The 11911-nt window shown below is 64.8% G+C and overlaps 1 protein-coding gene across 1 annotated transcript; it reads left to right on the top strand.

Moving 5' to 3' along the window:
* Nucleotides 1-2031: 2031 nt before the first annotated feature.
* On the top strand, nt 2032-11303 carry Kif25 (kinesin family member 25). The gene is made up of 11 exons (XM_042672372.1): nt 2032-2049; nt 2260-2361; nt 2435-2502; nt 3567-3641; nt 5954-6103; nt 7143-7319; nt 7785-7936; nt 9026-9172; nt 9464-9619; nt 10616-10823; nt 10916-11303. The coding sequence occupies exons 1-11, from the start codon at nt 2032-2034 to the stop codon at nt 11301-11303; spliced, it is 1641 nt and encodes a 546-aa protein (XP_042528306.1).
* The last annotated feature ends 608 nt before the right edge of the window (nt 11304-11911 follow it).

The raw sequence follows: 11911 nt of genomic DNA on the forward strand, positions 1-11911 counted from the left end.
TGTGTGTGAATAGTGTGTGTGTGAGTGGTGTGTTTGTGTGTGTGTATGTGAGTGGTGTGTGTGTGAGTGGTGAGTGTGAATGGTGTGTGTGTGAGTGGTGTGTATGAGTGGTGTGTGTGAGTGTGAATGGTGTGTGTGTGAATGGTGTGTGTGTGAGTGGTGTATATGTGTGTGTGTATGTGAGTGGTGTGTGTGTGTGAGTGGTGTGTGTGGTATGTGTGTGTGCGTCCGTGGTACTAGGGACTGAATTCAGATACACTCGGGCGGGCGCACCTCACACTTGTGAGCACGCGATCCCTCAGGTGACACCCCCTCCCGTCCTCCATCCCAGTGACTGTGTCCCTTCACCCCGCCTTCCCTCCTTGTGTGGCCGAAGAGGACAGGAATGCTCTGCTGTGCTAAGATGCTGGTGGAGATGGAGTCTTGCAAACTTTATTCCCAAGTTGGACTCAGCATGTCATTCCCGATCTCTGACCCCCAGGTAGCCAGGACCATGGGCTTGGGCAGTGGAGCTCAGCTTAGCTGCGCCTTTGGGGCCTTAATTTGTATGTGCTGAGGTCTTCTTGTGGGGGTGGGGACAGGCAGAGTAGAACAACTCACTGTGTTTGGAAAAGTTAACATTGCCGCTAGAATCATTTTGGATGTCTAGACACTCTTCCACATGGATGAATTGCTAAGCACTCATGGAGACCGCTGGGCTCTCGCTTGTTTTTGTGGCTTTTCGTGCTCCTTGGCCTTGGGGTCAGACACTGCAAACATTGGCATTTTTGCTTGTTTTCTTTATGGCTAAGGCTGGGGCGTCTGCAGACAGCACAGCCCTGGGGTGACCTCTGGCCACGCTGGGGAGCACGCAGTCCCTGGGGGCCCTGGGGGAGAGTGCGCAGGAGGGGTGGACCCACTGCAGCCAGCAGCTGGGGACGGGGAGGGCTGCCCGGCCCTCCGGCCCTCGCCCGCCATGGAGCCCCTGTTCTGATGGCACTGTCCTTCCGGGCCCCAGCGCTGGGGACAGGGTGTGCCGGCGACCCTCGGAAGACGCCCCAGCCCGCGGGGCTGGAATCTGCACATTGTCCCTCAGGCCACCCCAAGGCAGGACAGAGCTGCGGCTCCCTCTCCACCTCCTCCACCTCCTCGCTGTCCATGTGGCTGTGGAAGACAGGGCCCCACCTCCTCCCGAGACTACCAGTGTAGTGAGGAAGGCTCCTTGGCCTGGAAACGCACCCAGAGCAACGGCTTTCTGTCCGCCCCCTGCCCCCTGCCCCTTGCCCCCTGCCCCCTGCCCCTTGCCCTCTGCCCCCTGCCCCCTGCCCCCTGCCCCCTGCCTCCCTCTCCACCCTCTGCCTGTTCCTGGTGACGTAGTTCACTGGTGACCTAGAGGGTCTCAGGTGGGGACAGCCAGCAGCAGAGACTGGGTCCGTGTATGTAGCAGGCAAAGCCGAGGCTTTGCCCCAGTCAGGCCGGCTAACCACCAGCGGTCACTCCCGCGGCCCCGCCTGGGCTTCCCATGGCGGCGCCCCTGTCTGAGCACCCTGAGTTCACCATGGGTGATGTCGGCTCTGGGTACCCGGGCGCCGTGGCTTACCCAGGCGGTGGTGTCGGCTTGGTCCCCCAGGACGGCAGTTGCCTCTGGACGTCCCGTGTCCCCCAGGGAGGGGTGGCTCTGGACACCCCATGTCCCCCAGGGAGGGGTGGCTCTGGACGCCCCGTGTCCCCCAGGGAGGGGTGGCTCTGGACGCCCCGTGTCCCCCAGGGAGGGGTGGCTCTGGACGCCCCGTGTCCCCCAGGGAGGGGTGGCTCTGGACGTCCCGTGTCCCCCAGGGAGGGGTGGCTCTGGACGTCCCATGTCCCCCAGGGAGGGGTGGCGCCGGACGCCTCTCCCTGTCCCCACGGTGCACCTCCTTTCGCTATGCTCCCGTTTTGTCGTGACTTCGCCATCTGTGTTAGAGCTAGAACCAGTCTGTGTTGATGTTTTCCTTCCTGGAGAGGACGGAGCGACACCTTTCTGCTGAACTGCTTTTGCGCCTTGTAGGCGGCATGACTCTGAATTGCCCGGTGAGGGAAAAGGCTGGCATGGATCAGAGGTGAACAAAGCAATAATGCCTATGCGCGGTGACTCGTGGCCTGGCTGGAGTCTGATCCCCTCATCTGAACTGTCCTGGGCCCCCAGCCCGGACGGCCCAGGTGCCTTTCCCGGCCCTGTCTCCGGGGTCCACAAACACCTCTGCAGGGCCGGGAGTTTCAGGCCAGAGCCTCTGTCTCTAGGCTCAGCTCTGCCCACGAGCAGCCGGCCCAATCTGCCAGCAGCGGTTCTTGTGTTCTGGCGACACTGCCGAGACCCAGGAGCGGCCACTGGTGCAGGCCCAGGTGTCCCTCCCGGGCCTTGTTCCAGGGCGGATGAAGCGCAGGGGTGCAGTGTCTGCTTTGTCCTTTCTGTTAGGAAACCGTCTCGGTGACATGTTGCCGGCCCGGCCAGCCTGCCTCCAGTAGGACATACACTTTTGAAAGGTAAGCATAGAATCTAGACTCGAGTTCCGAGTTCAACACAGAGGCGGCACCTGGGGGTTAACGCGTGTGCAGTTTATCCAGCGACTCTGCTCATTGCAAGTACAGATAACTTCTGTGCTGATCTTCAGAGCGAGCCCACACAGATAACCTCTGTGCTGATCTTCAGGGCGAGCCCACACAGATAACCTCTGTGCTGATCTTCAGGGCGAGCCCACACAGATAACCTCTGTGCTTATCTTCAGGGCGAGCCCACATTCTGGCAGTGTGGAGGTTTGGTGGCCCGCTGCTCTTACCTATCCCTCCAGCCCTGGTTTTGGCTGTCAGTTCTTGAGATGGGGTCTAGCTTCCTGCCCAGAAGCAATTGGCCGATTTCAGTGTTTCTGTCATAGCTAGGCTGACAGGAGCATGCCACTGTGACCAGCTGTGGATTGAATGGGGTGCTCTCAACTTTGCTGGCAGGTCTGGCTGTGAGCCCAAATCCTCCCAGCCTTGTTCTCCCAAGCAGCTGGGATTACAGGCACGAGCCCCCGGTGCCCAGCCGAGCTGCACGCTTATATCCAGTTTGCTGATAGGGGCTTTATCATGAAGACAGTGGCACAGCACAGCTCTGCCGGCATCTGGTTTCATGGTGTCCTGAGTGGCAGAGTCCCAGAAGGCACTGGCATAGAAGAGCTAAACGTGCGGTAGGGCTGTGCATGTGCAGGTCCCCCGGAGGGGCCCAGGCTCTGCCCGCGTGACTGCTGCAGTGCCGTGGACAGGCCATGGCCCCGCTGCCTGCAGAGACGGGCCTCGGGCTCGGCGTGGTCAGCAAGGGAACCACGGAGCTCACACCAGCCTAGAGCCTCCATGGAGCACAGGTGTGGGGGTGGCCTCACGCCAAGGCTGTCAGGCTGCCTGCGGACTGTGTAACTCACTTCCCGCATCTGCCTGTGTCCCAGTGTGGGGGTGTGTGGCTAGGATCGCGGGAGTCAGCCTGCTGGGGGAGAGCAGGAGCATTTGGTCCGACTGGGGACCCTGCTCAGCTCTCTTCCTCCTCCATCAACACCACCTTTGCTTTTCCTCAGAGTCTATGGGCCAGCAGAGTCCCAGGCAGCCGTGTTTGGAGATGTGCGGCCCCTTCTCACCTCCCTCTTAGATGGGTAAGTTCAGGTGTTTCAAGACCGGTTGCCATGGTTACACGGCGCCTCCACGCAGCCCGGTGACCTTGTCCCCGTGGCCTTCAGTGGAAGAGTCGCCGCCGGCTGAGCAGCATGCCCTGTGGCCCACACCGTGTTCTGGTCCCGCTGTGCTGTGTGTGGATGGCAGGCTGGGGTAGGGAGCAGCTGCTCCCCGCCCCTGGGATTCTTGGTGAAGTCTTCCGCATTTGTGAATAGACCGCGGGGAACACTGGCATCGCACGGGGCAGCGCTTCACTTTGGGAATCAGTTCCTCTTCCTGGAAAAGCTGGTGTAGATTGAAGGGCAGGCTCCCACCGAAGGGGTAGGCCGCAGCCAAGACCGCCCAGCAAGGCTGTGGCCACCACGTGACTCCCTGTGTGCCGGAGCAGGGCGGGTCTTGTGGAGGGCTGTCGCGTGCGGAGCGAGGCTGGGGCGTGGAGTTCACACGCTGCTGTGCCTGTGCCCCGCCGCCCTTCCTCCCCTGGCTGCGAGGCCTTTGCCCCGCTGCTTTTTGATTTTTGTGCTCTGCCTTGGTGCCGTCCCTCAGCTCTTCAGCTCAAGTCAAGCGCTCTACCACTTGAGCCACAGCTCCACTTTTTGGTGGTTAGTTGATGATAAGAGTTCACAGACTTTCCTACTCAGGCAGGCTTCAAACCACAGTCCTCAGATCTCAGGCTCCTGAGATTACAGCCAGAATTACAGGAGTAATGAGTTGGTGGCTCATGCCTGTAATACTAACTACTCAGGAGGCTGAAATCTGAGGATCTCAGTTCAAAACCAGCCTGGGCAGGAAAGTCTCTGAGACTTTGATCTCCAAAAAACCACCAGAAAACTGGATGTGGTGCTGTGGCTCAAGTGGTAGAGCACTAGACTTAAGCTGAAGAGCTGAGGGACAGCGCCCAGGCCCAGAGTTCAAGCCCCACAAGTTCCAGTTTCACAAGGAGTGAGCCACTGGTGCCTGGCATAAACTATTTTTGTGTCCCGACCTAAATATTTATAATTCTTCCACTGAAGATATCAGGGGAGCCTTGGCCAGCGGGCGGTTGCTTCCCTAAGCTGCTTCCAGAGTGGGACCAGGCGCCATGGTTGGACCATTTAGGCAGACTTGCCCACAACAGACAGTGTTAAATTTGGCACATCCTTTCATCTGGGTGGTTAGAGACCTTTCCTGAGCCACGAGTCTGCTGGGGCCACAGGCTTCCTTTCCCAGAGATCCAGAGCGGTGGAGTCGGAAGGCCGCGGTGGACAGGGCAGGCTTCTGTTCTTCAGCCACTGAAATTCTGGGAGGACACATGCGGGCCTTCTGCCCTGCTGTGTGGCTCTCCGGCCTCTGGCAGCTGTGCTGCCGGTGGCCTCGGAGCCCGGGGTGCTGGCTTTACCGCTTTCTGTCTCACTGAATTGGATGCATTGCCAATGTCCAAACCTGTTCAGAATCCCCTGACCTGAACCCTAGCTGGTTTGCCAGGTCAAAGTGGCTCTGATGGCTGTAGACAGATATTCCGCAAGAGGGCCAGGCCAAGACCCGAAGAGCATGACTTTCTATCAAAAATTCACATCTACCATGTCGTCCCAAACAATCTTCTCACTGATGTCTGGGGATTGATAAAATGACCGAAAAACACTTCAGGGGTTTGTCAATAGTCTTTGTCGCCTGTGCAGTGGACTCCTGTCAAATAATGTCAGATTGCAGGATGGAGTGTGGTGTGAGCAGAGAGCTCAGCACAGGTAGATTACCGCAGAATCACCTGGATAACAAAACGCATCGCCATCTTAAGTAAGCTCGTGCCGGCCGTGCGAGGCACCAGTTGTGAATATGGTGAAGACAGACAGTTTTGGATCTTGAAAAGAAAAGAGCAGACTTTTCCCTCAAACATGATGTGCAGTAAGCTCTTATGTGTGCGGTTGTGTGCTTCGTTGGATGCTAGTGAGCAGCTGTGAGGTGTGAGGGGCTGCTGACCTGCTGCGGTGAGGCTGGTGTGAGCCACGAGAAGGCAGAGGACACCAGTGTTCTCCACAGGGAAAGTGTCCGAACACCAAGAAGTCCCAAAGCGTGTGTGTGTGTGCACGCACGTGCACATGCATGCGTGCACTGCATGCATGTGTAGTTTAATCCAGTATTGCAAGGCAAAGTGGCTACATTGAGTGGACAACTGTGGTTGAACGAATCTCAGTTGCACAGGGGAATGCAAAATGACGTGCACTGAAGTTTTATGTGGAAGTGAAAACTCCTCCAGAGCCGCCGTGGCCCTGGCCCCATTTGCGCTTTGCTGCTACAAGTCTGTCTTACTTTTCAGGTACAATGTGTGCATCATGGCATACGGGCAGACAGGCAGTGGGAAGAGCTACACCATGCTGGGGCCAGGTGCCGCGGACTGGCCCGGGCTGCCCTCAGCCGCGCCTCGTGACCCCGGGGTCATCCCCAGAGCTGCAGAGGAGCTCTTCAGGTACCCCGCTGGCCTGGCCGGGTCCCCGCAGCGCTGGACGGGCGGCGTGCGGGCAGCCGCGGGCACAGGGTGCACTGGAGGGAGGCAAGCGGACCGCCCCCACCGTGCCGCGCTGAGCACTTCTGGACGTCCAGCCCACTGCAGTGGGGGCGGGAAATCGGATGGGAACAAGTTGGGAGAGCCTGAGCTAAAGATCCCCCGTGCCAGGGGTTGAGGTCTCAGTTCTGCAGAGGGGGAAATGCCCACTGGTCCTGGGGCTTGAACTCTGGGACTGGGTGCTGTCCCCGGGCTGCTTTTGCTTGAGGCTCGTGTTCTACCACCTGAGCCACGGTGCCATTTCTGACTTTTTTCTGAGTGGGTTGTTAGAGATCAGAGTCTCACGGGCTTTCCTGCCTGGGAGAACTTTGAACTGCGAACCTGAGTAACTGGATGACAGGTGTGAGCTGCCGTGTTCGCAGTGCTCTTGGCTCTCCTCCCCAGGGAGAGGTGTCGGTCTGGGGTGGGGCGGGGCTCAACATCCGAAACACCCTGAAAATCTCCACAGCACATGGCTTCCAGGGATGGCTGCACAGAGAATGTGCCCTGTGTTCCCAGGCCTGGCGTCCACCTGCTGGCCCAGTCTTCCCTGAGACACGCAGGTCCACCCCGGAGCAGGCAGTGTGTGCGCAGGCACCCCTAAGAGGAGCCAGCATTCCCACGGGCCAGTGGGAAGGGCACCTCCAGCTTTCCCATGGCCTGGGCCATGGCAGAGCGGGCCTGGAGGCCTCTGGGTCAGCTGGGTGCTCAGCCCCTCCCCTGGCAGGGGCGGAGTCCTGACCCCCCCACCCCAGCGCTCAGCTAGCGGACACCACCAGTGACACCGCAGTGACAGCTTCGCTCCCAGGCGGCCTTCACCTCGCCCTTCGCTCCATCACCGGCTCTGTGCGGCTGTGAGCGCACAGGTCCTGCGTCTGACCACGCGCTCTGCCAGGCCGTCACCAGGCTTCCCCAGGCCTCAGCGAGCACAGCCTGATGGTTCCATCCTCCCGGATTTCCCCAGGCTCATCGCAGAAAACCCACCACGAAGCCCGAAGGTGGAAGTTTCCATAGTGGAGATTTATAATAATGACATCTACGACCTCCTGGCCAAGGACGGTTGCACGGCGGTGACTGGCGTCAGGCGCGGAGTGGTGACCACACCGGAGGGTCGGACGGAGGTGCCCCTGCTGACCTGTGTGTGAGTCCTCCTGCGGCCCGGGCAGGGCGTGCTGCACGCCAGTGCACGCCGGAGCACACAGCCTGGGCGGGAGAGTCCCAAAGAGCTGGACGTGGAGCTGTGGCTCAAGTGGTAGAGCACAAAGGCTAAGGGTCATTACCGGGCTGAGCCCAAGCCGCAGCTTGGGCACATACACAGAATGCGGGTGCAGCCAGGCGTGAATAGCAGCGTGGCAGCCTGGATGGTTTTGCAGCCATGTTATTCCAGGACAGCCCATGAGAGCCGCCGCAGGGCGCACACAGGAAGCGAGCGTGAGTGAGGTTTGTTGTGCCGCCACTGCTCCGTCCACTTCCCGGAAGTGGGGGCTCGGCCCACCCGAAAGGCACCTGAGCCCGAGCCGAAGCGCCCCGGGAGCTGGAGACCGCGGCTGCCCTGCAGCTCAGGCGGGCTGTGGGCCCCGTCTCAGGGTCCTCTACCCCTCTGCAGGACCGTCACCAGTGCCGTGGAGTTCGTGGGCTTCGTCCACAGAGGTCTGCAGCTGCGGGTGACACATCCCACGCTGGTGCACGCAGACTCCTCCAGGTCACACCTAGTGGTCACGGCCACGCTGACCACGGCTGCTGTGCCGGGCAGCACTGGTGAGTCAGTCGCCATGGGTACCAGGTCCATGCGTGGAGTGGATGGCCACGAGAGAGAGAGAGAGAGAGAGAGAGAGAGAGAGAGAGAGAGGATTACAGGGTCCAAGGCCAGGACCTGAGCCTGTGTGCCACAGCCATGCTGGAGCCCACACCCAGGAAGCCCCGGGAGCCCAGGCTGAAGGCAGGGGAGCGGAGGAGGACAGGAGGAAAACAGGGTGCGTGCACTTAGACTTCATCTTTCACAAATGAAGCTGTCCGGGGCGTTTCATTGTAATAGAAGGCACAAACTGTCGATAAAATGTTCCTAGGCCATCCAGGCAAAGGCCTATGAAGTCCAGGCCAGGCCCTGGCACTTCAGCTACCTGAGTGACCTTCCGGGCACCCCGGAGTGCAGCTGTGCGGGGTGAGGGAGGATGGGAAGCGGTGTCTGCAAGCTCACAGCACTGCACGCCACCCTGGAGCGCGGGCTCCGGCCTCGCCTCTCCCTGCAGGGACCCTGGCCTGGAGGCCCACGCCTCCCCTGGCTGTCACATCAGGGCCACGTGTGGCCTCTGTGGACATCCTCTAGGTTGCAGGGACAGAGTCGTGGCATAGTTGTGCCCGGGGCCCCCGTGGCTGTGCCCAGGACTCGGCCCCCCGAGGGTCGGGCCCGTGGGGCCCAGGACCTGCATGTGAGCAGCCGCAGCCACCGCAGCGAAGCGTGGGTTTTACGAGCCCCTCGGTCGGGGCCGACACGGGTGCTGTGGAGTTGGTGCACTTTTTTGTTCTGCACAGTGAGTATTCGTTGTTTAGGTGAAACAGTAATTTTCAAGAAGTGTGCTGAGAAACAGCACAGGAAACTGTCAGTGGGGGGCAAGGACGCGCCCCGCGCTGGCGGCCCCTCTAACACAGGCGTCCCCTGGGCTGGGACGGGGCAGGAGCTGGCCCGGCCATGGCGGGCCCTGCCTGCCTCCTCTTCCTCGTCTTCTTCACTCTGGCAGCCTGGCAGCTGCCCCGTCTTTTCTCTCTGAGGAGGAGCGGCGTCCTGAGGGTGCAGTTTCAGCTCTCTGCCCTGACCTTTGTGACCTTTGTGACCTTTATTCCGACCAGGCCCCCAGCCCGGCCCAGCCACCCGCCGGGAGCCGGCCGGGCCCTCGAGGAGGCGTCGCGCCCCGCAGGAGGCCAGTGTGCCCGGCCGCGGGGGACGGCCGCAGGCGAGGCTGCAGCTGGTGGACCTGGCCGGGAGCGAATGCGTGGGTGAGCGGTGGGCGCGGGCGCCCGGGCACACGCCCAGCTTCGCAGGCTCGGAGCGCCCCAGCTGGCTCCGTGGTGGGCGATGGTGGGGCCCTGCGGTGGGGAGGAGGTCCCACCGCTCCGTCCTGGAGCCAGGCTGCTCCTAACGGGGCCTCCAACCTCGAGCCGGGGCCTCGGAGCCCGCGCTGGCCTCGGAGGAGCCGGCAGGCCGCGCCGAGCGCCCCCGCGGCCAGCCACGCGCGTCCTGGCTCCTGCGTGGCACGCGGCGCCGGGGCTGAGCGCTGCGCCCTCCAGGTGCATCTGGGGTGACAGGCGTGGCTCTGAGGGAGGCCTCATCCATCAACCGGAGCCTCGCGGCCCTGGCCGACGTCCTGGGGGCCTTGTCCGAGGGCCGCAGCCACGTCCCGTACCGGAACAGCAAGCTCACCCGTCTGCTGCAGGACTCCATTGGTTTGTTCTTCCCCAAGGCCCCGGGGCAGGGGGCTGGGGGTGGGGGGCCTGGGGGGCTGCGCCCTGCTGTCCAGCTGCCCGCTAGTGGCCTCTGCAGCGTCACCCCCACGCCCTCCCTGGGCGGTGTCTGTGCTTCACGAGCTCATCCCCGCCTGTCAGGCCGGGAAGGTTCCTGGGATGAGGAAGGCTTGCGTGATGGCGGGGGCAGGGGTCCCGGAACCCCCGTCCGGGGTCTCTGTGCCCAGAGCGGTGGCCGCACCAGGCGAGGCCGCCTGCAGGGGCCTGCGGTCCCACGTGCCCCGGCGCCTGCTGGTTGGGCCTCCTCTCCCCCCTCCGCCCCGCGGTCCTCCCCCCTCCCCCCTCCGCCCCGCGGTCCTCCCCCCTCCGCCCCGCGGTCCTCCCCCCTCCCCCCTCCGCCCCGCGGTCCTCCCCCCTCCGCCCCGCGGTCCTCCCTCCTCCCCCCTCCGCCCCGCGGTCCTCCCCCCTCTGCCCCGCGGTCCTCCCTCCTCCCCCCTCCGCCCCGCGGTCCTCCCCCCTCTGCCCCGCGGTCCTCCCTCCTCCCCCCTCCGCCCCGCGGTCCTCCCCCCCTCCCCCCTCCGCCCCGCGGTCCTCCCTCCTCCCCCCTCCGCCCCGCGGTCCTCCCCCCTCTGCCCCGCGGTCCTCCCTCCTCCCCCCTCCGCCCCGCGGTCCTCCCCCCTCCCCCCTCCGCCCCGCGGTCCTCCCCCCTCCGCCCCGCGGTCCTCCCCCCTCCGCCCCGCGGTCCTCCCCCCTCCGCCCCGCGGTCCTCCCCCCTCCGCCCCGCGGTCCTCCCCCCTCCCCCCTCCGCCCCGCGGTCCTCCCCCCTCCGCCCCTCGGTCCTCCCCCCTCCGCCCCGCGGTCCTCCCCCCTCCCCCCTCCGCCCCGCGGTCCTCCCCCCTCCGCCCCGCGGTCCTCCCCCCTCCGCCCCGCGGTCCCGCCGCTCGTGGCAGCCCGTGTCCGGTCCCGTCCTCTTCCCAGGGGGTGACGCGAAGCTGCTGCTGCTGCTGTGCGTGTCCCCGGGGCCGCGGCAGGCCGCGGAGACGCTGCGGAGCCTGGGCCTCGGGGCCCGAGCGCGGCGAGCCGGGCGCGGAGGGGCCGCGCAGAGGCCTTCCTGCTCCCCGATGGCGGAGGCCCCCCTCGCGTGCCGCGCCGGGCGCGTGGGCCCGGGAGATGACACAGACACGCCGTGAGCACTGGAGCCCCGTGCGGCCTCCGCCCGCGGTGAGTTGCAGAGACCCACGGGGCGCCGGCTGCGGCCGTCTGTCGCTCTGCCTGCAGGACGGGCGCCGGCTGCGGCTGGGCCTCGCAGGCCGGCAGGCGCGGAGGCCGTGCGGGGCCGCGCCGGCTCCCCGCAGCATCGCTGCTCCGGGAGGCGCCGCGGCGCGGTGACCGCGGCCCATCTGAGGCCCCGCGGGTTGCGGGAGCCCCGCCTGTGCGCACGCGGTGCCTGCCGGCCGCCGGCGCGGGAGGGGGAGGCGCGCCACGTCACGGAGTCACGCCGCGGGGGAGGCGCGCCACGTCACGGAGTCACGCCGCTGCGGAGGCGCGCCACGTCACGGAGTCACGCCGCGGGGGAGGCGCGTCACGTCACGGAGTCACGCCGCCGGGGAGGCGCGCCACGTCACGGAGTCACGCCGCGGGGGAGGCGCGCCACGTCACGGAGTGACGCCGCGGGGGAGGCGCGCCACGTCACGGAGTCACGCCGCGGGGGAGGCGCGCCACGTCACGGAGTCACGCCGCGGGGGAGGCGCGTCACGTCACGGAGTCACGCCCCGGGGGAGGCGCGCCACGTCACGGAGTCACGCCGCGGGGGAGGCGCGTCGCGTCACGGAGTCACGCCGCGGGGGAGGCGCGCCGCGTCACGGAGTCACGCCGCGGGGGAGGCGCGCCACGTCACGGAGTCACGCCGCGGGGGAGGCGCGTCGCGTCACGGAGTCACGCCGCGGGGGAGGCGCGCCGCGTCACGGAGTCACGCCGCGGGGGAGGCGCGCCACGTCACGGAGTCACGCCGCTGCGGAGGCGTGCCACGTCACGGAGTCACGCCGCGGGGGAGGTGCGCCACGTCACGGAGTCACGCCGCGGGGGAGGCGCGTCACGTCACCGCCGGGGGAGGCGCGCCACGTCACGGAGTCACGCCGCGGGGGAGGCGCGCCACGTCACGGAGTCACGCCGCGGGGGGGGGGCGCGCCACGTCACGGAGTCACGCCGCTGCGGAGGCGCGTCACGGAGTCACGCCCCGGGGGAGGCGCGTCACGTCACGGAGTCACGCCGCTG

Source organism: Dipodomys spectabilis, unplaced genomic scaffold (assembly GCF_019054845.1).
Source record: "Dipodomys spectabilis isolate Male_0828 unplaced genomic scaffold, ASM1905484v1 ptg000702l, whole genome shotgun sequence".
Taxonomy (NCBI): domain Eukaryota; kingdom Metazoa; phylum Chordata; class Mammalia; order Rodentia; family Heteromyidae; genus Dipodomys; species Dipodomys spectabilis.